General features: G+C 46.4%; 5 protein-coding genes across 8 annotated transcripts in view; 3 read left to right on the top strand and 2 right to left on the bottom strand.

Moving 5' to 3' along the window:
• Positions 1–3,762, bottom strand: dnaaf6 (dynein axonemal assembly factor 6). 2 transcript variants are annotated; one of them, XM_034554899.1, is made up of 7 exons: positions 3,649–3,762; positions 2,838–2,959; positions 2,404–2,470; positions 2,201–2,306; positions 1,120–1,216; positions 340–425; positions 93–222 (listed from the first exon to the last, which is right to left on the bottom strand). In XM_034554899.1, exons 2-7 carry the CDS (start codon positions 2,940–2,942, stop codon positions 93–95), a joined length of 591 nt encoding a protein of 196 aa, XP_034410790.1. In that variant the 5' UTR covers positions 2,943–2,959; positions 3,649–3,762. The 2 variants fall into 2 exon arrangements, with proteins under 2 accessions (XP_034410789.1, XP_034410790.1); XM_034554898.1 differs by lacking the exon at positions 3,649–3,762 and having other exon boundaries at positions 1–222; positions 2,838–3,102.
• Positions 3,712–4,555, top strand: LOC117746077 (MICOS complex subunit MIC26-like). The gene has a single exon (XM_034554896.1). The coding sequence runs from the start codon at positions 3,744–3,746 to the stop codon at positions 4,347–4,349; it is 606 nt and encodes a 201-aa protein (XP_034410787.1). The 5' UTR covers positions 3,712–3,743; the 3' UTR covers positions 4,350–4,555.
• A 208-nt stretch (positions 4,556–4,763) lies between these two features.
• eif3f (eukaryotic translation initiation factor 3, subunit F) lies at positions 4,764–8,950 on the bottom strand. Its single transcript, XM_034554883.1, has 8 exons — positions 8,809–8,950; positions 8,386–8,456; positions 6,755–6,834; positions 6,519–6,656; positions 6,331–6,422; positions 5,502–5,638; positions 5,291–5,404; positions 4,764–5,108 (listed from the first exon to the last, which is right to left on the bottom strand). The coding sequence occupies exons 1-8, from the start codon at positions 8,918–8,920 to the stop codon at positions 5,031–5,033; spliced, it is 822 nt and encodes a 273-aa protein (XP_034410774.1). The 5' UTR covers positions 8,921–8,950; the 3' UTR covers positions 4,764–5,030.
• On the top strand, positions 8,344–16,016 carry kcnj9 (potassium inwardly rectifying channel subfamily J member 9). Of its 3 annotated transcripts, XM_034554822.1 has the most exons (10): positions 8,344–8,480; positions 9,290–9,485; positions 9,660–9,801; positions 10,569–10,994; positions 11,084–11,297; positions 12,405–12,606; positions 13,209–13,401; positions 13,502–13,699; positions 14,496–14,626; positions 15,533–16,016. In XM_034554822.1, the coding sequence occupies exons 4-10, from the start codon at positions 10,703–10,705 to the stop codon at positions 15,803–15,805; spliced, it is 1,503 nt and encodes a 500-aa protein (XP_034410713.1). In that variant the 5' UTR covers positions 8,344–8,480; positions 9,290–9,485; positions 9,660–9,801; positions 10,569–10,702; the 3' UTR covers positions 15,806–16,016. The 3 variants fall into 3 exon arrangements, with proteins under 3 accessions (XP_034410713.1, XP_034410712.1, XP_034410711.1); XM_034554821.1 differs by lacking the exon at positions 9,660–9,801 and having other exon boundaries at positions 9,331–9,485; XM_034554820.1 differs by lacking the exon at positions 9,660–9,801.
• Positions 16,017–23,143: 7,127 nt separating this feature from the next.
• kirrel1b (kirre like nephrin family adhesion molecule 1b) overlaps positions 23,144–25,769 on the top strand; it is a 17,090-nt gene continuing 14,464 nt past the window's right edge. The window contains exon 1 of the mRNA XM_034555508.1: positions 23,144–23,318. Coding sequence (XP_034411399.1) covers positions 23,144–23,318 — 175 coding nt within the window. The remainder of the gene's footprint in view (positions 23,319–25,769) is intronic.

Here is a 25,769-nt window from a genome sequence, read left to right as displayed (position 1 = left end):
AACTAGACAAATGTTTATTAGAAAACCATATTTTAACATGAATGGGATCAGGGAAAACTCCCAACAGTGGCTGTGCGTGCGGTCACGCTCCCTCACGGCATGTTGATCTCATCCATGGGCCGTTTAAAGAGCAGGGTCACCTCCAGTGCGCCGCTCTCCGGGAAGAACCGAGCCGTTCCCCCGTGGCTGTGGGTCGGATGCGGGAGGTGAAGGCCCAGTTTGCTGAGGAGACGGGAGCAACGCGGGGTTAAGAGCCGAGGGCGGAGGATTCAAAGGGAAACGTCTGGGTCTGATGGGGGATTAACAATGAGAGAGAACATTTCTCAAAGCATCGCTTACTATTTTGGCGTCCGGAGATCGAGGAACTTTTCTTTCACATCCAGGACCACATCTGTTGCTTCAGTGTCGGGTAGTTTGATTTTCACCTGCGGGAGAGAGAGAACAAAGGGTCAGCCAGCTCTTTAATATTGTACAAGCAGGTCAACCTTCACTTTTTGGGGGACTATGGGTGAGTGGTTAGCATGCCCGTCTTTCAATCAAGAGGTTGGCAGTTCAATCCCCGCCCTAGTCGATGTGTCCTTGAGCAAGACACTTAACCCTGCATTGCTCCCCGTAGCTGTGTCTACGGTGTATAATGTAAAGTGTCTTTGAGTATCTTGAAAAGCACTATATAAATTAAATGGATTATTATTATTATTATTATTTTTATTCAAAGAGGATACAGATTCTTGCATTTCATTGTCATTTTCTCACTATTGTTAATAGTCATGTAGCTTTTTCAGTTCTAATAAACTAGCTCAGGATGTAATAAATCTTTATATCCTGGATCGTGGTGAAAAATAAAAGATTTTTAATATCCTTTATTTAACTTTGATCTGATTTTCTAAAAGGTTACACCTACTCTGTCTTATCTTTTTTACTCTCCATAAATACTTTCAATCTGTTTACTGGTTTTGTTGAGCCTGAAATGATCTTCTGAAAAAAATGAATTCTTCAAAACCCGGCAATGGGAGCATCCTGATTGTGTGTGCCTGATCACATGCGTGTACATCTCATCCTTTTCACGGCATCAAAACATTCACATGTAGTTCAAATGCTGTGGTACATTAAATAAATTACCAGCATGGCTTCGCAGCACATGGAGGACGGGTCCTTTCTGTTCAAGCCCAGGAACAGATCCTCTGTGCCCACGCTCTGCTTCAGGAGGATCTCATACCTGGACACAAAGGTAGGACACCTTAAAGTCACTTGACGTCACAGTGGGCAGAATCAATGGAGAACAACAACATACATGAATAAGCGTGTATATAATAAGAGTGTCAGCTGAGGGGTAATTGTGTCTCGTTCTCCCTTTCACTCATGGATGGATTACTGACCGGGTCTACCGGGCTCAGGGGCCCTAAGTGTCAGGGTACTACCCACCCCCCCCCCCCCCCCCCCCCCCCCCCCCTTGACGGGCCTTCACCAACAAAATGTCACCAAAGAGACCACATAGAATCAGAAACGACTAAAAAGACACACCAATAGTCCATAAAGAGACCAAAACAACCACAAAGAAACACAACAATTACTACAGAGACACATCAACAACTACAAAGAGATGCAAAACTGCAAAGAGACACTAAAGGACCCAGAACAACTACAAAAACAGGCTGAACAACTAAAGTCTGAGTGTCTTGCTCTTATGTATGAGAGGTGACGGGGCCTTTTGCTCCTATAGCTGCTCTGCACTGGCTCCCTGTAAAATCAAGAATCACATTTTAAATTCTTCTCCTCACCTACAAAGCCTTGATTGGTGATGCACCATCATATCTTAAGGAGCTTGTAGTACCATATTTCCCCACTAGAGAGCTGCGCTCACTAAATGCGGGGCTACTTGTGGTTCCTAGAGTCCTAAAAAGTAGGATGGGAGCCAGAGCCTTCAGTTATCAAGCTCCTCTTTTATGGAACCAGCTGTGTCTGAAGCTGGTCCTGGCTCCTGGGCCCTGCCCCCTGACTCCTGCATCCAGCCCCTGGCCTGGGCCTGACCTCCTGCCTCATTGGCCCTGCCTCCTTCTGTGTGCCTCATGTCTCAAGGGCCTGGCCTCCTGCTTTTTTGGGGGAGTTTTTCCTGATCCGAAGTGAGGTCAAAGGTCAGGGCCGTCCCATGTGTACAGACTGTAAAGCCCTCTGAGGTGCGTCATTCCTTCTGCGCTCTTACTCCGGTTGAGGCCGCGGGTCAGCGAGGTCGTCGTACTGGGAGCCCTCGGCCACCTCTTCCTCGCTCCATATGTCTTTGTTGTTCTTCTTCTCACGGGATGTTGACGCTAAATAAACAGAAATACAAGTTCTGCGAACGACTGAAGAGGTTTTTTTTTTTTTAGAAGTTACATGCAAGAGAGAGAGAGATACAAAGCAGTATACCTTGTTTGTCTCTTTTGGGGGGAGGGCCGATGTGTCCGGGACCCAGTCCTGCATGAGCGGTCCCCTTCTGTTGAGATTAACAACGTTATTGTGAACCAGCGTTTAAGTCTCCGGCTTCACAGACATAAAGAATATAGGACCTGAGTACGATACTGAGTTTGGGAGTGCTAAACATAGAAACATATCTTAAATAGACATATTCTGGATATTTACTAGGATGACACATGGAATAAAAGATAACCACATGAGAAATAAACACTCAAATAAACACTAAAGGCGTCCAGCATTTCATCTTTAGGAAGTTATAAGACAATAAAATAAATACAAGTGAATAAGAACTAAAGTCGCTTTGTGCGTCTTCTTCCTTTATTTTGAGACATGAGAAATTTAGAATAATAAACAACAAATGAGGCTCAGAGAGCAGGACATCTTACTTTGCAGTCTTCATCGCCTTCATCACCTTCATCACCATGCTGAGTCGATAACAAGGAAGAGAGAGCCTGCAGGTGCTGAACGGACGACACTCCAAGACCCTCCATTCAGAATAAAACCGTATCTGTCAATAGATAAATATAAATATATGCGTTAATTAAAAATATAGAAACAACTAACTAACAGCTGTATAAATTGCTTCGAAAAAGAGCGACCATTAAAAAAAAAAAAAAGGGAACGGCAGGGACTGTTTCTGTTGACGTTCCCATGGCAACCGGTGACGTTCCCGTGGCAACCGGTGAACGGGTGAGAACTGGAGGGGCAGGAAAAAGTCGTTGCGACAATCAATTAATATATCATGCTGAATAAAAACTGTGAAAACATTGAAACCAAACACCATTGCAGGAAAAAGTAATTTAATTAAAAATGTAAGTACAAATAGAAAAGTTAAACATTTTTAAAAGGGCCGAATTAGTCAGAATATCATGGCATGGATTTACGTTTCGCAGCATTTTAATATCCACTTTGATTGTGTCATTTTAGGTACTTTGTATGATGTTGTAGATTGTATATTATTAGCAGTTTGATCTATAACGAGGTTAAATTAATTATTTAAACCGCTAATCTACAAAGTAGCTGTCAAATAGAAGTTAGTGGTACGATATCTCACAATTAAATTTAGTAAAAGAGTGGCATAAAAATCAACTCAATTAAATAACTTAATAAAAACAAGTGACTTCCATATCCACCATGTACTGCCTATTAAATAACACACAATGGACCAGTAATGGTAAAGAACCCGTATGTTAATACCTTATTCCTATTCAGCGAAAGGCGGCGTAATTGTCGCTTCGCGTCGTCGTGTCCCTCCTCGGACACCGTAGCGAAACGCATGGCCCGCAGCGATCATGTTGAAGGTGACAGGTGGCGCAATGCCGGCAGCTGCGACTTTATTGCCGACCCCCGTGTTCGCCGCCGGTCCCGGTGCCGGGGACACGGACACCCCGGCCCCTTTGCTCCGGGACGAGCTGAGCCTGTACGGCGCCCCGCGGCCGGAGCCTCCGCACGTGGAGCCCGAAGCCGGTCAGCTGGAGCAGCGAGTCGCCGCCGTCCGGAGGTTGACGGAGCCGTACGCCGGGTGGTGCCGGGCCACCTATGACGTCATTAAACCCAGAGTTCAAAGCGCCGTCAGGTGCGGGAGCGACGCCCGCGCCTACCTGAAGGACCCGCCGAAGGACTTCTACCCGCGGGCGGGGGTCATCTGCTTCACCGGCGTCCTGGGGCTGTTTCTCGCCAGAGGCTCCCGGGCGAAGAGGCTCGTGTACCCGGCGGCCCTGATGACCGTGAGCGCCTCCCTCTACTACCCGGAGCGGGCGGCGGCCGTGGCCAAGTGCACCGGGGACTCCGTGTACGACCGGGCGGTGCGGAGCTACGCCGCCCTGGAGAGGATGGTGAAGCCCCGAGGCGAAGCCGAAGGAGGCACCGACTCAGAGCATAGACCCGGAGGAGGATAAGTGTGACACAACAACAACAACCACCACCAAATAAATCTGCTTTTTGTTGACACGTGCTACCTAGGCAGGCTGTAATCTAATGTGACCTCGTGCCCACTCTCTTGCACTAATAAGCATGTAACTCAGGCCGGGCATGGCCCGTCACAAGGGCTATAAGATCTGAATGTATATTTATGTAGAGAATTAATTAAAACATTTTAAAAAGCCTTCTTGCAATACCCTTTTTCTTTTGGGCTGGACGTAGTTTATGAAAGTAAAAATTGAATATATTTGTTGGACGAAATAAGCAATAAAATTTAAAAAACATGTTTTATAGAGCAACTGATTAACCGATTAGTCTCATAATCAATTATTATAAATCAGTCGCTGCTCTAGAATGTGAAACACCGTAATGCCGTTATAATGAGAGCGGACTAACACGTGACTCATTTATTAAAATTTTTTAAAAAAAAGCCAGATTACATTAGAAACACCATCTTTTTCCATTATTGTTCATTAGCCATTTTTGAGAACACTAAATGTGCATTGTTAGTAATAACAATATTACCAAAGATCTAAGTTAACACGGTAAGACTGTGTTAAACATCTTTATTCATCATCTCAGCCCCCCTCAGAAAAAAAAGAAAAAAAAAGAAAAGAAAAAATTGTACAAAATTAAATATCACTTCAATGAAATCCCTCTCAGAGCAGCACCAGCTTCTCATTCAGAGCAATCTGTGCCTGGGTGAGGTTGGACAGGTAGGTCACCATCAACAGGTCCTGCAACAAAACAAAGAGCGTTTACAGGTTGTCATGACGAGCTTCTTCACGGCGATGACCATCAACACTCATTATGCTCCTTGAACAAGTCAATGACCACGATGTCTGAGTGAAGAAGGACGAGACCAGAGGCAACGGAGGAAGTGTGCAGCACCGATGAGGAGAAAAACAGGAGCACTCACATTGATGTTGGAGTTGAGCATGTTCTCAAAGTCCTCGGCTGAGATGGTGGGCACCTTGTTGACCAGGTCCATCAGGAAGCGACCCACGCTGTTGTCCGCCGCCACTTTGCCAGACTTGAGAAAGGAGAGAGCGGCGTTAGCTCCGCGGGCCGGCACGCGGCGTGCAGAACGCGGTTGCGTTCGTTGCGTCGTGGGAGGCTCCGATACTCACCAGCACGTCGTCGATGTACGCCAGCATGGTGGTCAGCATGTCCTGCACGCGGGCTGCAGAGCCACCCACCTGGGACAGATCTGAGGTCAGCCCCTTGGTGCGATTCGGGAGCACGCGCGTCCTCTGCAGAAGGTCCACTGCGAACCAACGGGTGGGAATCGTTAAGAGCACAGTTCTACAATCACCGAGTCCTGAGCCGGTTAGAATAAAGTACATCGTATGGGGACCTCAGCGCTTTTATTAACGTGCGAGGACCCCGAGATAAACGGTTCAACTTTTTGACCTTGTGTGACGAGGAACAACCAATCACAGCTGGCCGATATCTTTCTGTTATTCCGTAAATATTGGTCTACACGGGAGGAGAAGTTAATCATTTAAAAAGGTGCAGGGTCACCCGGAGCGTCGGGTCATTCCCTCGCCGCCGTACGAGGACCGAGTGTTCCGGGTTGAAAAGGCCACACAAGACAGCCGGAGCAGTAAAAAGCTACTGTGAGGCATTCACGGCACTGGAAACCCATTTATCTTCTTTAAATTACAGCAAATACATCATCATCATCGCCGCGGCAGCACGCAGGTTGTGGTTGCTTAGTAACAGTAGACACGCCATTAGTGCAACCCCTTCTCTCCCCCCCACCCCCCAAGCACCTTGGGTAAAGGATAAAAGCGGCATGGCTAGCCCCATACGCAGTATTTAAGTTGATTTACCCTCGACATGCACGTTTTTACACACTGCAATTAAAATATTTATCTCCATGACAAAAAAAGAAAGAAAAACAGTCAGCTACTTAGTGAGTAACAAACAGGCATCTTCATGCGTTTGTGTTCTTACCGCCTATCCTCTCAGTGTCGTAGTAGACATACTTGACAGTGAGTGGGGTGAACATCACACCAACTGTCTTTCCTGGCACGCCCATCTGCGCGCTGTGTGGGAGATAAACAAGCACATTCAACACAATCTGGAGTCGAACACACACACACACACACACACACACACACACAACGGGAATATCAGCCGACCTGACGTAGGCGCGGATGCTCATCTTGCCACTCTGCAGCGCCGTGTCCATCGTCAGGTGAATGGGGTTGGTGGCCTCGCGGCTGTAGTACTCGTGAATGAGCACCGAGTGCTCCGTGATGTCGAAGCCCGTGGCGTACCTGTGAGGACGGACGGCACCGTGGTGAGATTATACATTTTATATACCCCCCCCCCCCCATTCCATTTTATACATTTAAAATTCGCTCAACTGACGCACCATCCGATGATGACCTCGGTGGGCGACACCCTCTTGTGGAGGTCGTACATGTTCTTAGCGAACTCCATGTCCACGGCAACCTGCCAGTCAGAAAAGAGGGAACAATTTAACACATTGTTGTTTGTTTTCTTCACTATTTATATACAATCTTAAGATAAACAACTTAATTGGTCCCAGTTTCAAAATGTTCTCAAAGTATGAGCATTAAAAAACACATACAGTAGCTTACAAAAAATAAAATAGTCTTTATTATGCAGAACGGCCCCCTTATATTGATTTATTATTATTAAATGTACATCATTGGATTATAACTATAGATGCATTAATGTGTTCATCACTTTAATATTGCAGCTGGTAAAGGTGGAGCTAAATTGAATCACTGTATATATACTTTGGACAACAGTTTATTTGTTGATTTACAATTTGTAAAGTAAAAATTGCAATACCTCCAAATGGTACTCAAGTACAGTAATTGAGTAGCATAAATGCACTATAAGGCGCACTTAAAAGCCTTTAATTTTCTCAAAAAGCGACAGTGCGCCCTATAGTGCGGAAAATACGGTAGTTACATTGCACCACGGCAATAGCACACATCGTTTACAAGAGCACAATGCTCTTTGTACATCTAGCCTCTTAATATAATATAATTAATAATGTTTGACTTTCCCCCTTTAGGGTTTAAGGTTCAGCCACCTACAACTCACGTGGTCAACACAAACTACACGTCTGCAGGAAAAGATCCAGAGACAAGATTGTGTTGGATTTCCTATAAAATTCCCACGAGACGTCTACACAACAATCACAAGCAGGAGGTGCAGTGTGTCTCTCCTCCGCCTCTCGTGTAACATCAGCGTTGGTTTGCGATTGACGCGGCTCAGTTTCTGCATTATTATTTTCCATTAAAATGGAAAACAACAATGTGCTTTTGCCATCAGAGCCCCTCGACTTTGGAACGACCTCCCTGAGGGGATAAGGCTAGCAGAATCAGTAGCTTCTTTTAAATCACTTCTTAAAACCCATTTTTATAGAACTGCTTTTAAGTGATGTCGTCCTTTTATGTAGTTCTTTGGTCCCCCTGTTTTAATTAGTCTGTTCTGCTTTATTTTGTATTTTTCTATTCCATTATTGTGTTCATTGCCTATATGGTATGGTCTCCTTTGCCTCTTGTATTTCTGAAATGTTTACTTGTATTGACGTTATGTTTTGTTTCTATGTAGAGAACTTTGTAAACCCTGCTTCTTAAAAAGGTGCTATATAAATAAAAGTTATTATTATTATTATTAAGGCTGACGAAACAGACGCCAACAGACCTAAACCGGGTCCATCATTGGTGGTGCAGAGGAGGACACTGAATACATTATTATCCATATTGGATAACCCAGTCATCATTCCTGCACACTGCTATAAGACTTCATAATAAAAATCACCTCTGGTCAAATTATTATTATTATTATTCACTCAACCACAACATCGTAACATTGTTTGTTTGTCTCCATTTTGCACTATTGTTTTGTTAGGCATTTTAATATTCTATTTATTTTTAATATATTGCGCATGTTCATGTTCGAGCTGACGTTCACGCACCGGCCTGCCGAGTGTGTGTGTGCGTGTGTGTGTGTGGGGGGACGTACCTCATCTTCAGATTCGTTGTGGGGCACCGAGAAGCAGTTCGTCACCTCGATGGAGTGCTTGTCAATAGTACCTGAGAAGGAGAAACAAGTTAAAAGTGAGTTAAAGCTAGCTCTCAAACAGCCAGCGCCTATAAAGGGAGCTAAGCTAAGCTAGGGAGCTACGCTAGCTAGGAAGCTAATATAAGCTAGGGAGCTACGCTAGCTAGGAATCTAAGCTAGGGAGCTATGCTAGCTAGGAAGCTAATCTAAGCTAGGGAGCTACGCTAGCTAGGAAGCTAATCTAAGCTAGGGAGCTACGCTAGCTTCGCACGAGCCAACGTGCGTTAGCATTGGAGCTAACATCCGCCGGTCGAGCCCCGCCGCTCCGCTTCATTTTCACGGCGCTTTATCGCCCGGTGACGCGCGTGGAAACCTTCCGCTCACCCAGCAGCGTCCCGATCACGCGGCTCGCGCCCTCGTTTCTCCGCTCGTAAGAGTCGCAGATGGAGGCGAGAACGACGGGGTGAATCTTCACCACTGGCCCGTAAACCGACATCTTGGAAAGGGAGAGCGAGTGACGTCGGGCGGCGGTTTTTGGTTGACACGTATAGCGCCACCTGGAGGCCCGGAGGCCGAACGGCGGCTCTCGACGCAACGCTCAATACCATCGAGTCGCTGATGCTCTCGATGAAAAAATTAAGTGTGTGTGTGTGTGTGCAATATCAGGATAAGTTATTTAATATTCATTTCAAAGTGGGGTCTTGCGTATTTATTTATTTTCTTGTAAAAAGAGCCACAAATAAACACATATTTGCATTAAAACAAAACAATGTAGGCCTATTAAAAAACGAGCCCCAATACACTACGCCCTTTTTGACCAGACAATAAATGCAATGTATTTATGACATGCATTTTTCTCCCAAAGGCCTTCAGAGGAGGGACATGAGTCTTGTTATTGTCCTGCAGGCTGTGCTGATGACAGCATCCTCCGCTCAGTGGCTGCACACCTGACCGAGTCCATCGGAGGCGCAGATGATGGAGCTCTCTCTGCTGCCGGGTTGTCGTCCTGTTGCCACCATTTCTCCAGCCCACCGCCCGACACATGTGCTCCAACGAACGCCGTGAGCATTTATTTTGATTGTCTTTTTTTTCTTGTGTGTGTGTGTGTGTCTTGTATTTTTTTTTCTCCTTCCCTATTTTTCCTGCGTGCTCTCTCCGCGCACGGTGCTGTGCTCGCCCTCTATTTACTCTGAGCTGCATCGAGGTGGTCTTTGGTTTTTTTTGGGGGGGGGGAGAGATGCTGCGACGCTGCTGAGCACCAGCGATGGGTGTCATCGAACCAAGGCGGACAGTCGCGGCTCGCTCTCGGATCAGATTTTCCTTTTTCTTGCGATAAAACCCATCCGGGTCTCGTCTACCCGTCGCTCCACTGAGCAGGTAATGTTTTTATTTATTGATCTATTTATTTATTTATTATCTCCAGCTGTAAATAATCCTCCAAGCTTCGCCTCGTTGCTTTCTGGAGCCCGTTGGCCCGGCGCACAGAGACCCTCTAAGGGTCTATTTCATCAGGAGGAGTGCGTCATCTTGATTGTCACCATCAGTCTCCTTCTAGTCCCCCCCCCCCCCCCCCCCCCCAACAATTGTCCAAATGGACGCGCATCGCGCACGCGGCTAAAGAGGAGCAGGAGTCCATTTTACTGAGCTAATAAATGTCAGCGACACTCCAACAAACATGTGTTTCAGGTTCTCTTATTTATATGCCACTTATGTAAGAAATCCCTGCAGCATAAAACAAGCACGTTTAACAAAGCAGTGAGTGCACTCACACACACACACACACACACCATACACACACACACACACACCACACACACACGCGCACACACACACACACACACACACACACACACACCAAAGCCCTTTATGAAACCTTTATAAACGGTGGAAGTGTGCTCCTCTATATGCATTGGTCCCGCTGAGCAGATAAAGTGATTTATTCTCCCTTCACGTCAAGTTGTAAAATCAACCTCTTCGTTTTTGTGCTAATATTTAGCTTTTAAAAGAGACAGGAAGTGATTAGACAGGAAGTCAGATCTGCGTAAGCTACAGGCCGAGTAGTTGTATCTCCGGAGGAATTAAAGGGACTGAAAAGCTCCGGAAATCGGTCCTATTTCTATTTGTGTTCTTCTCTCGTGTTCCAGGTTTCAGTCAAGCAAACAAATGGTCCAATCAAAAGCCTCCGGACAGAGACTGCCATAGGGAAGATATCAGTGACACGCTAATACACCTGACACACACACACACACACACACACACACACTCGCGCACACGGGCCATGGCGCTGGAGAACTCGGTCTTCCCCGTCCGGCCGGACTCTCTCTCGCTCCCCGTGGAGGAGAAGGGGGAAGGGGTGGAGGTGGCCACCGAGGCCTCCGCCGGCGTCTTCAGCCTCTCGGAGGACCTGGACCCCGCCGTCGCCACGGAGGCGGCGCTGCCGCAGCCGCCCTTGGCCAAGGTCAAGAGGTCGTTCCAGGCCAAGCTGGCGGAGCGGGAGGCCCAAGCCAACGAGCCCAGGAAGAAGACCCCGGGGGTGGAGAAGGAGAAGGAGAGGGGGAGGTTCGGGTGGGGTGAGTGGCTGTGCATGTGACTTCCCTTTATAATAAATGATGAATGAAACTAAAGGCCCCCCCCTCTCCCCCCCGTCTCCCATCCCCAGGCCGGACTCGGCGTAAGCGGCAGCGCTACGTGGAGAAGAACGGCCGCTGCAACGTGCAGCACGGCAACATGCGGGAGACCTACCGCTACCTGACCGACATCTTCACCACGCTGGTGGACCTCAACTGGCGCTGCTCGCTCTTCGTCTTCGTCATGGCCTACGCCGTCACGTGGCTCTTCTTCGGGGCCATCTGGTACCTCATCGCCTACTGCCGGTGAGATTGCAGAGGAAGGGGAAGGAGAGAGTGTGCGTCGCTCAAAATATTAAATATAAGTATTGAGTTGATGTTAAAAAAAAACAAAAAACTTTCAGACTTTGTGATATCAAAAACAGGGCTTTTCCTCATCTGGGTGCTTCCTCCCTTCCACCTCCTTAAAAAGGAAAAGTTTGACATTTTTGGGGATGTGCTCATTCACTTTTTCTTTTGCTAGATGGAAAGATTGACCCCATTCTGATATCTGGACGATCGATATGAAGCTACGGCAAAGAGCATCGACGGCTGATTTGAGTTTTTAACCTTCAGACCAGAGAGTTTACATTCTTTGTGCTAAGCTACGCTAACCGCCCCCTTGGCCTTCATAAACAAATGGACTGATACGAGAGAGACGTATATCGATCTTCCCATCAAACTGTGGGGAAGAAAGACGATTATCATATTTCTTGTGCACTCATCACGAGGCGATACGACCTGACGGAGGAAGACATTTCTGCAACGAAGGCTTAAACAAAGCCTGACCTTTAACCCCCCCGATGACAAAGCAGCATTAATATCACAGAGTGTTTCATCGTGATGAGTCGCCTCTTCACCAGACGCGTCCGCTCTAATTAGCTAACGTGCTCGTCTCGTAAAGACGGTCGACCTCTTCATATCGCGTACGGGCCGTCAGCGCTGCCAGAGAGCCGTCGGTGGTATCGCGCGTTCCCCTCGGTCACCAACGCGGGTAGAGTCATATTTCATATCGACTACTTAACACCACTTTCATTAATGAGCTCTCGCCAGCGCCGCGTTAATCAGGCCCCATTAGGCAGCGAGCAGTCCGAGAGACTGTGATGAACCGGCGCCGCATGAAAGTATGTTTTTCTTTTTCTTTTGCAGCATCAGCAAAAAGAATGAACGTCAGGTTCATCTTTTTATGGTTAATATGCAGATTCCCTCTCGTCCGTTCATCCGAATCAGCTTGAAAGGCGACGCGGATGTGAAAAGAGAGACGTGTGTCTGCACAACGCTTCTAAGAATATAAATCCTCTCGCTCTCTCGTCCATTTCCCCCCCCCCCCCCCCCCCCCATCTCCTCACACATGCCCCCCCCCCCCCCCTTCAGGGGCGATCTGGACCACCTGGGGGACGACACGTGGACGCCGTGCGTCAACAACGTCAACGGCTTCATCTCGGCCTTCCTCTTCTCCATCGAGACCGAGACCACCATCGGCTACGGCCACCGCGTCATCACCGACCAGTGTCCAGTGGGCACCATGCTGCTGCTGCTGCAGGCCATACTGGGATCAATGGTCAACGCCTTCATGGTGAGCACCGGGGGGGGGGGGGGGGACGTATCGTGGTTGATGTTATCGATAAAAGACAATAATCGTGTTCATTTGAGGGGAAATAAAAGATTACTTTATTTTCCACATAATTTTAAATTTTGAGAAAAAAATTGTTTTTTTTCCAGATTCTTCATTAAATAATCTAAAGGCGCCAAAATAATGTAAAACTTATATAAATGCTGTTTGATTGAAAGGAGGACTCCAGTTAGAGAGAGAACAACAAAATGACACGGAAATGAAAAAGTGCTGATGGAGCTCGATTGTTTTTCTTCTTCTTCCCACCGAGTAAGAACTCTTTTGACGAGGATGAATCCCACACGCCGACGTCCGGGCCGGAATTTATTTGCCGGAAACGTGCCATATTAGTAACGTTTACTACTCATAAGAGATAACGAGTCCGAGGTCAATTCGAGTGTGTGACTCCTGTGTTTCAACACCCACTGCTGCACGGCCTCCTGTTAGTTATTTAGAAACAAGTCATTCAATTCTTTTTTTTTTTTGGGGATGATCCTCCGATATGCGAGGCTCCTTGCAGCCGCGTCGTGAGTCTTTGAGTCTTCGCCTCCTCCCCCTCCGCGCAGGTCGGCTGCATGTTCGTGAAGATCTCGCAGCCCAACAAGCGGGCGGAGACGCTGGTGTTCTCCAAGCACGCCGTCATCTCCCTGCGGGACGACAAGCTGTGCCTGATGTTCAGGGTGGGCGACCTGCGGAGCTCGCACATCGTCGGGGCCAACATGAGGGCCAAGCTCATCAAGTCCAAACAGACGCAGGAGGGTGAGAGAGAGAGAGAGAGAGACGGTTTCCACGGTTACCCCGAGAGGATCTCGCGCTGTCGATAAAGACGCTCAATCGCCCTTTTTCGTTTCCTCCGCAGGCGAGTTCATCCCTCTGGACCAGACGGACATCAGCGTGGGCTTCGAGACGGGCGACGATCGCCTCTTCCTGGTCTCGCCGCTGGTGATCTCCCACGAGATCGACTCGCAGTCGCCCTTCTGGGACATGTCGCAGGCCCAGCTGGAGAAGGAGGACTTCGAGATCGTGGTCATCCTGGAGGGCATGGTGGAGGCGACCGGTGAGGAACCTTGTTGACACATCATACAGGTCGAGAAAATCGACATAAAAACAATTAAATGTTCTGTTTGCATACCTGGAAGAAGGAAAAATAAACGTATTGGGGTACGAGCCATATGAATAATAGCATACGCGATGTTTTATCACCTCTTTAAATGATTTGTTGTTTTAAAAGCATTGTTTTTGCACGAGGAAACAATGCCCCGCCATTTAATTTGTCCGTAAAGTTCTAACGAGGCCTCCTTTGTGTTGTAAATGCATATTTTGGCTGCGACAGCAAGTATCGAGCGTCGGGAGATTAATCTCGCAGATGCACACGGCAGTCTGATGTAATCTTTACAGAAAAGCAAGCGGTCCATTCGAGGAACGAGGACGTGTGAGTTCAGATCTCCTCGTCTTTAGAGCCTCGTGATGCTGCGATTACACAGAAAGAACACACATATATTCAGACCCAAGTGTGTCACAGTGTGTGTGCAGCAAGCAGGCGGAGAAACCAACCGGATGATGTCACACTTCATCTGCCCCTGAGCAAGGCAGCAAGGCCCCGACCCCCCCCCGTAAACGCCACCGCGCTCGCTGTTAATCACGCTCCTGCTCGCCGATCCCACTCGGACGCGTTGAGAAGCGGAGCGCGCTCACTTCCTGGTTGGCGTTTGGATGGACTCCACCGGTCCTCGGGGGTTTTCGGTACTCCGCCCTCCTCCGAGTACGGATCCCCGGTCAGAAAGAGGTCCGTGGTCACTCGCTCAGGAGGGTCTGTGTTCACGTGAAGGACGTTCTCGTGTGTGCGTGTGCAGGCATGACGTGCCAGGCGAGGAGCTCCTACCTGGCCGAGGAGGTGATGTGGGGTCACAGGTTCAGCCCGATGATGCTGCTGGCGAAGGGCTTCTTCGACATCGACTACGGAGCCTTCCATCACACGTTCGAGGTGAGGGTTATTATGGGTTACATTTAATAAACTCTGTATCTGAAGAAGGCCGACATGCCGGTTCTTCCACCGACTACAAGTGTGTGAGTGGGTCTCTATTCCTGTCTCCACCTACACGGAGGACTGAATTCTCACGCTCGGGGTTTGTTGAAAGGCATGCTGGGAAAATACTGAAGCTCTTAACTGAAGTGTTTATTTTGGGTAGGCACCAAAGCCACACACTTTCTATAATCCATCTTTAAACCGTAGCACACTCACAACATGCTAAACATCATTTAAAATGAACCATAAATGAATCATTCTGTGGGGGAGTTGATCTCCAGAGCAGGTTTTACTCCCAAAGGGCGTCCCGGTGAAGTAAAAGTACAACATTTAAAAGGAAAGACACTTAAACAAATATGAAGCTCCCACCACCAGCCGCTGGTTAGCTTAGCTTAGCATAAAGACACCACATCGGGGTGCGGTGGCTTCCTGGAGTCTATGAGCGCCGACTCCACTTTAAACAGAACACTACGCTGCTTTTAACTTTTCTTTTTTAATTGGCCTTCAGGAAATTGGAGAAATTGGTCCAATACTCTGAACACGTGGAGTAGTGAGCGCTACAGGTTACTTCTGTACTTTAAAATAAACGGATGTAATGAAGCTCAAGATAAATGTGTTTAACTCCTTCTTTCAGTCACACACCTGGCGTTGAACACGTGCTCCTTCGGCCTGCTTTTAATCTGTTTTTAATAGTTTATTTACTTCATTGTGTATTTTATTATCTTACCTCTCGTAATCTTTATGAAAAGTGCGCTATAAATAAACTTGACTTACTTCTTCTTGCTCATCTCCTCATCGAGTGGACGTCTGAAATAAGAGTTTATTGATTTCACCATCTCTACTTGTCGTCCTCCCCCCTCCAAGGTGGACACGCCCCCCTGCTCGGCTCGAGAGCTCTCATTGGCTGCAGCCAGACTGGACGCTCACCTCTACTGGTCCATCTCCAGCAGGCTGGACGAGGAGCCCACCCTGACCAACCAGATGGCCGAGCAGCCAGACGGAGGAGGAGGAGGAGGAGGAGGAGGAGGAGGAGGGCCGACCTTCGTCGTGGGCGAGATGACGGACATCCAGGAGCAGACGGGACTGGGCGAGCTGAACGGCGGCGTCGCCACCGACCTGTCCGAGTCAGAGGCCTAGAACAGACAATGCAAAGGACCTCCGGTTCCCCCAGTTAGCATCGCCCCGTTCTACAGCGTAGGCCACGCCCCCTTTTACGAAAAGAGTCTACTGCTTGATATTCAGTCTTTTTTTTGGTTTTCTATACGTCGATCTTCGTGGCGCTCGCTACCTTCTTTCTTTTTGTCCAATCGCCCTCGGTATACGTTTTAAAGGAAAACACACACACACACACACAGAAAGGACATGGCTGACGGTGGTTGAGTGTGTCTCACATTTAAAATAGTCGTAACTTCGCTCTGAGGAGTCGGGCGTCAACGTGGCGTCGCTGGAAACCACGGGACAAAAATATTTAACAACAAAGCTGCGTAAACAAAGTTGTTTGTCTTCTCGAGGCACTGAGCATGTTTGTTAAAGAGCAACTTAAAGGAATTGTTTAAGAAGAGCCCAAACTAAAACCCTTTAAACCACCGACGCACAACAACAACAACAACAACAACAACAACACCGCCAGCTGGGAGTGCTCTGCTTTTTCTTTTCTTTTTTAAAGGTGGTGTAAATATCAACAACAACACGCCGACTTCACTCAACCACTGAAACCAGTTCAGGTCAGAAAGAAAACTAAAAACAAGAAGTTGCTCTTTAATAACCTTGTGTGTGTGTGTGTGTGTGTGTGTGTGTGTGTGTGTGTGTGTGCAGCACAAGGAGGGCGATGCGTCTTCAGTAGAAAGCACAGCGTGCCCCCCCCCCCCCCCCCGCCGTGTAGACATGTGGCCTTGTTTACTTGTTTACTTGATGTTTTTAACATGTACCACGTCGACTAGAGTTAATGAACTGCAGTGTGTTACAGAAGGAACCTCCGTGTGAACCGACGGGTTCTAGGTCGCAGAACCCGGACTGGAACTTAAACCCCCGGTTCCATTTATTTTAAAGCTGTTACAGTATATTAAGTTATATATATATATATATATATATATATATATATATATATTTAGCATCGCGGCCTCCGGCTGAACATTAGAACGCAGCAAAGACGTTAATGCAGCCTCAGAAATACACATTAAATATGAATGATGTTGCATTGTAGGATTTTACATCAAAATAATAAAAGAAATATCACTGGTTGGTGTATAGTTGTGTATTTATTATTATTATTATTATTATTATTAGACAGAGTGGACCTATTGATCGGCAGGATACTAAAAGTGGACAAAATATTATGTTTAGACTTCTACACAATAGTTATAATAAAAATGATTATACTTGGTTTGTATGTAGTACATCAATATAATAAGTGAAGTACATTGAAGATCGTTTACTTGAGTACAAGTAAATAAATACTTCATCACAACTAAAAGTCCTGCATTACTCAAAGAGTATTAGTACTTAATGAGTATTAAAGAGTATTAGTACTTAAGTATCAAAGAGTATTAATACTTAATGAGTATTAAAGAGTATTAGTACTTAAGTATTAAAGAGTATTAGTACTTAATGAGTATTAAAGAGTATTAGTACTTATGAGTATTACAGTGTATTAGTACTTGAATATTAAAGAGTATTAGTACTTAATGAATATCAAACAGTATTAGTAATTATGAGTATTAAAGAGTATTATTACTAGAGTATTAAAGAGTATTAGTACTTATGATCCCATTAGTACTTGAATATTAAAGAGTATTATTAAAGAGTATTAGTACTTATGAGTATTAAAGAGTATTAGTACTTATGAGTATTATTACTAGAGTATTAAAGAGTATTAGTACTTATGATCCCATTAGTACTTGAGTATTACAGAGTATTGGTACTTATGATCCCATTAGTACTTGAGTATTACAGAGTATTAGTACTTATGGGTATTAAAGAGTATTAGTACTTGAGTATTAAAGAGTATTAGTACTTAATGAGTATTAAAGAGTATTAGTACTTGAATATTAAAGAGTATTAGTACTTATGAGTATTAAAGAGTATTAGTACTTGGATATTAAAGAGTATTAGTACTTAATGAGTATTAAAGAGTATTATTACTAGAGTATTAAAGAGTATTAGTACTTAATGGGTATTAAAGAGTATTAGTACTTATGAGTATTATTACTAGAGTATTAAAGAGTATTAGTACTTATGATCCCATTAGTACTTGAGTATTACAGAGTATTAGTACTTAATGAGTATTAAAGAGTATTAGTACTTGAATATTAAAGAGTATTAGTACTTATGAGTATTAAAGAGTATTAGTACTTGGATATTAAAGAGTATTAGTACTTAATGAGTATTAAAGAGTATTATTACTAGAGTATTAAAGAGTATTAGTACTTAATGGGTATTAAAGAGTATTAGTACTTATGAGTATTATTACTAGAGTATTAAAGAGTATTAGTACTTATGAGTATTAAAGAGTATTAGTACTTGAATATTAAAGAGTATTAGTACTTAATGAGTATTAAAGAGTATTAGTATTTATGAGTATTAAAGAGTATTAGTACTTGAATATTAAAGAGTATTAGTACTTAATGAGTATTAAAGAGTATTAGTATTTATGAGTATTAAAGAGTATTAGTAGTATTTCCTTCTTCCAGATTGGCCTCTGTTAGTTTCACATAATTATAATATAGGACATTAATTATTGATGCATTTACATATATGAGCCTGATTTAAATGTGTTTCTGGAGCTAATATTTATATATTAATACTTTCTATATTAATACTTCTACACATAACTGGATAGTTTCCCCCAATGCTACATTTTAAAAGCTGAACATAATAACAACATAAATCTCCTGCAGTAAAAGGTTTATCTCTCCAGATGTGATAGAAAGTGCTTAAGCTGCCTGACTGCATATAAGAAACACTTCCTCCCCTTAATTCTGTCCCATCCATCACTGATGACCTCGTCGGGTACCACTTGACTAATGGCCCCACACTGAACATGCATATATATTTATATATATATATATATATATATATATATATATATATATATATATGGGAGCCCTGCAGTACAGTGGGCCTCATTAGAGATTCCAGGCTGGGATCTCAGGAGAAGTCAGCATATTTGGTTACTAGGCAGAACTCGTGGCACATTAAATGTCTTTCTCCGTCTCGGCTGCTAGATGGCGCTACACAGCCCCGATGCCTCCTCCTCCAGGCACACGGCGGCCCTATTGGTGTGTTATGAGCTGGGGTCCCCGTCTCAGCTGTCTCCTAGGCAACCGGGGCTGGGGACAGGGAGAGGGCAGAATGTGTGTGTGTGTGTGTGTGTGTGTGTGTGTGTGAACTGGACCCTCACAACGGATGGGGGAGTTTATGAGGATTGTCGGAGAGAGTTGACGCGACTCCGTAGTTTGATGTTTGTGTAACGGTGGACGATGACGACGCACTGCAGCGACCTTCAGGTGCGAAGCAACGAATGACCTTGACATTGAAAAAAACAAAAAAAAAAAACAAGTCATGAAGGATATTGACAGTTTTATTTTTTATCACGATGGTGAAGCCTTATCATCTGAAATGAGTCCTTCCTTGGTCCCATAGAGTTCTGGACGTCCTCTTCATGGACCTCAACACCTTCATCAGGTGTGACGTGTGACCGGCAGCAGACACGTTGTGCACGTTTAATAGTTTCGACCCCGAGCCCAAACCCTCGTGCACCGTTTCCGAGGTCCAATTATGATTTTTAACGAGGAGGCTGTTTTCATGCCCCCCCCCCCCCACGCTGAGCCGAAATCGATGGCTTCTCTCTTCATGGAAAGGAAGTCATGACGGTCTTGTTTTCAGATGGCGATGATGGAACATTTTAAAAATAGAGGAAAAATCACCTGCATCACCGTGACGACAGAGAGGAACACACACAGAACCCTACAGGCTGCACCATCAATGCAATCAATTATATCCACAGTTTTAGGAATAAGCTGAGAATCGTTATAATAATAATAATAATAATAATACGCTTCATGACTGTTGGTGGAAAACAATGTGGGTTAAGGCTTCTCCGATCTGAATGGCCACGTGTGACGAGAAAAGAGATCTCTCATTGTGACGAGCTCGCTGCTCAGCTTCTCCATTCACTCCAACGGCTCTCATCACTGTTGCATTCTGGGGGCTTCGAGCTCTGATGAGTCGACTGCAACTAGCTGACCAAGTTAGCGACTTACGGGTAAAGAAATAAATAAAGGTGTGAATGCAACGTAAACAAATGAACCTTCCAGACTCTCAGGGGGGGGAGGGGGGGGGGGGGGGGGGGGGGGGGGGGGAGCTTTACGACTGGGAGGTCGTCTTCAAGTGCAGAACCACAAACACCAAGAGAGTTTATGGAGTTAAAGGAAATGGGGTTTCGAATACGACGTTGGCAGGAAGAGGGTCTACAGCACCTTTTAAAAAACACACACCGTTGAACAACGAATAGAAATGAGTTGAGTATAACTACATTGCAATATAAAGCAAAATGTGGGACAGAACAGACTCAAACTAACCAAGACATGCACAAGGTGCAAAAAAATATTTTTTTCAGGAGTTTTTTTGCTCTTGGGCCATCGATACATAAGAAAGGGAAACAAATCTATGACGAGTTTTGCCTTTAAGACGCTCAAAAACATCACACGTATGCAGCAAATCTGACAGAGGACACAATCAGATTTGTTTGCGATATCACAATTGTTCAGTAACATTGGGGGGGGGGGGGGGGGGGGGGGTCAAAGGTCGTGCACACATTAAGCGGCCTAAGAGCTGGGGTCGATCGCCATGGTAACTCACGCTGAACGACTGAACGTGAGACAAAAGATCAGCTCATATTAAAAGCGACGCCTCCTGATCAATCAAAAGTTTGGTACGTGGATCGTTAAATAATATCGAACATATATTATATAATAATATAGCAATAATTATAATATATATATTATTATTATTATATTTCTAAATTATTTTAAACAAATACGAGGAAGTCATAATCCGGACGAAATGCAACGCAGTTTAAATAAAATAAATAAATCGCATGACTGTGTGAATGTGTAAATTAATGGCCCTCCACCACCATAACCAGTATCAATGGCTCCCCACCACCATAACCAGTAACAATGGCTCCCCACCACCATAACCAGTAACAATGGACCCCCACCACCATAACCAGGAACAATGGCTCCCACCACCATAACCAGTAACAATGGCCCCCACCACCATAACCAGTAACAATGGCCCCCCACCACCATAACCAGTAACAATGGCTCCCCATCACCATAACCAGTAACAATGGCCCCCACCACCATAACCAGTAACAATGGCTCCCCATCACCATAACCAGTAACAATGGCCCCCACCACCATAACCAGTAACAATGGCCCCCACCACCATAACCAGTAACAATGGCCCCCACCACCATAACCAGTAACAATGGCCCCCACCACCATAACCAGTAACAATGGCCCCCCACCACCATAACCAGTAACAATTGCTCCCACCACCATAACCAGTAATAATGGCCCCCACCACCATAACCAGTAACAATGGCTCCCCACCACCATAACCAGTAACAATGGCCCCCCACCACCATAACCAGTAACAATTGCTCCCACCACCATAACCAGTAACAATGGACCCCCACCACCATAACCAGTAACAATGGCCCCCCACCACCATAACCAGTAACAATGGCCCCCCACCACCATAACCAGTAACAATTGCTCCCACCACCATAACCAGTAATAATGGCTCCCCACCACCATAACCAGTAACAATGGCCCCCCACCACCATAACCAGTAACAATGGACCCCCACCACCATAACCAGTAATAATGGCCCCCACCACCATAACCAGTAACAATGGCTCCCCACCACCATAACCAGTAACAATGGCCCCCCACCACCATAACCAGTAACAATGGACCCCCACCACCATAACCAGTAACAATGGCCACAGACCTTCCTCAAGCCTCAACCGAACGAGACCGGCTTCCTTGGGTCATCACGAGCTGAGCGAGTGTGATTGGTGGAGGTGTAACAACACATTGATGCGACAGCCCCGTATTATGGGATGCATTATTGGCTTGAGTTTGACTTTCTACAATATTTAAACTACCGAGGCTGAACGCGAACTTTGTACGGCGTCAAATTAAGATGCAATTGAAAAGAGGAGTCGGATAATGCAACAGGTTGAAAGACTTTGGTTACGGTATGAATGTAGAATGTTACGCAACACACACTCACAAAAAAACCTCACACGCACATCGCACACTGGTTTGTGTTGTTTTTTTTTGTGGCCCAATTTGGACCGGAGACGGAATGCGCAACTTTTTTCCTTTTAACTTTGAAAGACGAACCTCAAAAAGGGAAGTGACTGAAATCGCATTCGAAGGTCGAGAACGACGGCCGATTGGACGCTCGCCGTAACTCCGCTACTAGATCGTAGCCGAGCGGCCCCCCCGACCGCGTTCAGGCCGGGCGGACTTCGGCAAAGAGCCGGGTTGAAGATCCACCGGTTGGCTTTTGGATATCAGCGAGTCCCCGCCAGGTGTGTCGTTTATCGTCGCCGTGACAACCGGGCGTCCTATACAAAAAAGGCCCGTATACCGGGTCACGTGAGCTGCACTTTGCTTTCCAGCACTGGGAAGCTCCCCTCGTCCAATTAGACCCACTCCCTCAATTAGGGAGGGAGAACAAAAGTGGAAGGCTTACACCCCTGGGTGGGAGTGTGTGTGTGTGTGTGTGTGTGTGGGGGGGGGGGGGGGGGGGGGGGTCAGGCTTCAGCCAGTGGATCTCTGGTCCTCCGTACAAGGGATCCCTCGGAGTGCGGCATGTCACAGTTGGCACGGGAAGGCCCGAGCGGTACATTTAATTAGCCGAGCTGTCTTGGCATTGGATGGGAGGGTGGGACACACACACACACACACACACACACACACACACACACACACACACACACACACACACACACACACACACACACACACACACACACACACACGGTGACGAGTCATCAACATCACCAAGGGCGCGGTGCCGCTCGCTCGCCATCCAGAACTCACCCGGCTGGGGCGAGAGACGCATGTAGAAGACCTGTCACATGGAGAGAGGGGGGGGGGGGGGGGGGGGGGGGGGGGGGGGAACGACACACACACACACACACAGCGTGTTTCCTGAAAATCGATATTTCCACGCGTGGACCTTCGCCTGCTCCGTGCACGCCCGGCCGTTATCACTCGAGTCAATGTGCCAGATAGAAGAATAAAACATTTTTTTTAAAAGACTGTTGCTATATGAAAAAAAAAAAAAAAAGTTAGGAGAAACAGTTTTTTTTTTTGTTGGAAGAAACCATTCTCGACGTCCCCCATCTCTCTCTCTCTCTCTCTCTCTCTCTCTCTCTCTCTCCGTAGCTGCATGCAGCGCGAGGAGCCCACCCCACCCACCTCAGCTGTAGTGAGGAGTCCAGGCAGCAACCAGCGCGTCTCTGCCTACCAATGGGCATGCGAGGAGGCTCCGTCTCTGTGCAGCGCTCCGTCTCAGCAGCTGAGGCGCAGGGGGAACTGCGACGGCCGCGCCGAGCATCTTCCAGGTATGCGCCTCTCACGCGCTCACGCCCTAATGCGTGGCTCTCCTCCTCCTCCTCCTTCTCCTCCTCCTTCTCCTTCTCCTTCTCCTTCTCCTTCTTTTTCTCCTTCTCCTTCTCCTTCTCCTTCTTTTTCTCCTTCTCCTTCTCCTTCTCCTCCTCCTTCTCCTTCTCCTCCTCCTGCTTGTGGTTGCAGTGTTGTGGCATCCTGCTGCATGTTTACTCAGCAGACGCAGGAGTATTGTTTTTTTTTTTTTCATAGGGAGGGGTTTGCTGTGTCTATTTATTTTTTTTGGAGGAGATGGGCGGGGGGGGGGGTATTTCTGATTTTATTTTTTATTTTTTTTTGGGGGGGGACATTTTTCCTCCTGTGGCTCACGTCGCTTCTCCGGTGTCGCGCGGGGCATGCGGGCTCTTGGTAAACACTCACAGGCAGCGAAGACGCATCTGCAACCCCCCCCCCCCCCCCCCCCCCCCCAAAAAAGAGCCCTCCTCGTTAACCGCGCGTCAACTTGCACACACACACACACGCGCACACGCGCACACCTCAACATGTTCGCCCTTCGACAGACCCCGCCGCTGCCGCTGCCGCGCTGCGTGCATATTTCTCGGGTGGGGGGGGGGGGGGGGGACATTTTTGATTTAATACTAATTTGTTGTGCAACGAGGTTATGATTTGGTGAAAACATGACCGCTGCTGACTTAGATGTGCTCAACTTACAGCGCGTGCAGGTAGAGGGTGTTTCCCCCCCCCCCCCCCCCCCCCCCCCACCCACCCTGCGATAGGCGCGTGGACCTGCGGTACTGGTGCGAAGCAGGTATTGGGAGGCGATTTGATAAAAAAGAAAAAAATAATTTTCATAGCGGTCCATTTTAAGCAGGCTGTGCCCCATAACACTGCAGTCTGCTACGGTGAGGCTAGGATATCCTACTGTATATATATATATATATATATATATATATATATATATATATATATATATATACAACCGAGATACATTATTGATAGCTGTGTGTTATGATACAGCTGATCTATTTCACATCATTATTCATTCATCCAAAATCATTTCAGCGGAAGATGTTTCCCCCCCCAGAGAATCAGGTGGACTCCTCATGATAAACGTGTTGAGCTCTAACCTGAGTTTGAATGAGCAGGTCTGAGGCTCAGGTCTCCCTGTCACTAGGTAAGATAGGTGCACTCCCCTGGCAGTCAGGGGGGGGGGGGGGGGCATTACAGTGGCCACTACCTGTGCATGCAGTCTGCTATAGGCCTGGCTGTACATTGGGGTGGAGGGTGGTGGGGGCTGGATGGGTACAGGCGGTCAGTATACAGCTCTAAAAGTTTAAAATACATTTAAGTTGAATTTGTGTTAACATTTTAGTTTTTAAGGGCAGCGCAGGAAACCCGTAAAAAATGAAAAGAAAGAAAGATTGGGAGCAGTGAATATCGGCCAATGAATGACCTCCACAGCAACTCTTCCAACAGCTGACCTTATTGTTGGCACACACACACACACACACACACACACACACACACACACACACACACACTCGCGCCCCTCAGCGCATCAATAACGTGCGCGTGGTAAATCTGTCTGTGTTGTGATTATTAACGCTATACTTTTGTTGTTGCTATGCAAAAAAAGAAAGAAAAGGGCTCACGAGCTTTATGTTTCCACTGCATCCGTTTGAAGAGGGCCGCCGCGTGTCCGGTTCTCTCCGGTTCTCTCTCCGGTTCTCTCTCCGGTACAACTCCACCTTTTTAAAAAAGGACTTTTCGCCTTCGCCGGTCACGACCATCTCGGATTCGGCTTTTTGAAGAAGCCCTTGAGTTGATTTTTTAATTTGTTGTTGTTGATGCATTCACTCACACTGGAAGAGACAGGAAGTAGTTGGAGGACTTTTACATCAGGAGCCTGCTCTTTATCACGTGGCTCTTTTGGCGGTTACTTTGTTGTTTTCATAAATTTGGCTAATCCTCGAAGGCGTGTGGATTCAACCCAAAGCGCGGTCTTGCAGGATGGACATGTTTCGCGATGAGCCCTTTTATACGTCTGGATCGTGTTCATTATGCTGCATCTCAAGTGGTTCAGTGACGCATACGGTACCAACCGGGCCGCGGGGCAACTCCTAACCGCAAAGTGGATGAAGTTATAGCGTGAGGAATGTTAAGGTCACCTTAAGGTCAAGAGGAGTGGAGGGGATTTACTTTGCCAAGTCAACGAACTGGTCCGTTATGTCAAATCTTTGCATCCTTGATGACTTTATGTCAAATCTTTGCATCCTTGATGTAAACGGAGCCGACAGATTTTCTGTGTTTTAACATTTGACTTTGACTTCTTATGTGAGCTGCAACAATCAGGCAATCAATTCAAATAAAAAGGTATTTTTGACGCCTCTGTTTTGAAATGAGGCAACACAAACCAGCTGTTTTATTACATTTATTATTACTCCACG

This window comes from Cyclopterus lumpus, chromosome 17 (genome assembly GCF_009769545.1).
Source record: "Cyclopterus lumpus isolate fCycLum1 chromosome 17, fCycLum1.pri, whole genome shotgun sequence".
Classification (NCBI taxonomy): domain Eukaryota; kingdom Metazoa; phylum Chordata; class Actinopteri; order Perciformes; family Cyclopteridae; genus Cyclopterus; species Cyclopterus lumpus.
The sequence above is the reverse complement of the archived record's forward strand: the minus strand, read 5'-3'. Positions and strand labels throughout refer to the sequence as shown.

What these genes read in the sequence shown, in the direction of transcription:
- dnaaf6 (XM_034554899.1), bottom strand. Translation starts at nt 2,942, where the DNA reads ATGGAGGGTCTTGGAGTGTCGTCCGTTCAGCACCTGCAGGCTCTCTCT. An exon ending in CCCCAAAAGAGACAAACAAG is followed by an intron (nt 2,307 to 2,403) that starts GTATACTGCTTT and finishes CTGTTTATTTAG; the next exon opens with CGTCAACATCCCGTGAGAAG. An exon ending in GACCCGCGGCCTCAACCGGA is followed by an intron (nt 1,217 to 2,200) that starts GTAAGAGCGCAG and finishes CTTTGTGTCCAG; the next exon opens with GTATGAGATCCTCCTGAAGC.
- LOC117746077 (XM_034554896.1), top strand. Translation starts at nt 3,744, where the DNA reads ATGTTGAAGGTGACAGGTGGCGCAATGCCGGCAGCTGCGACTTTATTG.
- eif3f (XM_034554883.1), bottom strand. Translation starts at nt 8,920, where the DNA reads ATGTCGGTTTACGGGCCAGTGGTGAAGATTCACCCCGTCGTTCTCGCC. An exon ending in ACAACGAATCTGAAGATGAG is followed by an intron (nt 6,835 to 8,385) that starts GTACGTCCCCCC and finishes TCTGACTGGCAG; the next exon opens with GTTGCCGTGGACATGGAGTT. An exon ending in AGCATCCGCGCCTACGTCAG is followed by an intron (nt 6,423 to 6,518) that starts GTCGGCTGATAT and finishes TCTCCCACACAG; the next exon opens with CGCGCAGATGGGCGTGCCAG.
- kcnj9 (XM_034554821.1), top strand. An exon ending in CAATGGTCAACGCCTTCATG is followed by an intron (nt 12,607 to 13,208) that starts GTGAGCACCGGG and finishes CCCTCCGCGCAG; the next exon opens with GTCGGCTGCATGTTCGTGAA. An exon ending in CCTTCCATCACACGTTCGAG is followed by an intron (nt 14,627 to 15,532) that starts GTGAGGGTTATT and finishes CCCCCCTCCAAG; the next exon opens with GTGGACACGCCCCCCTGCTC.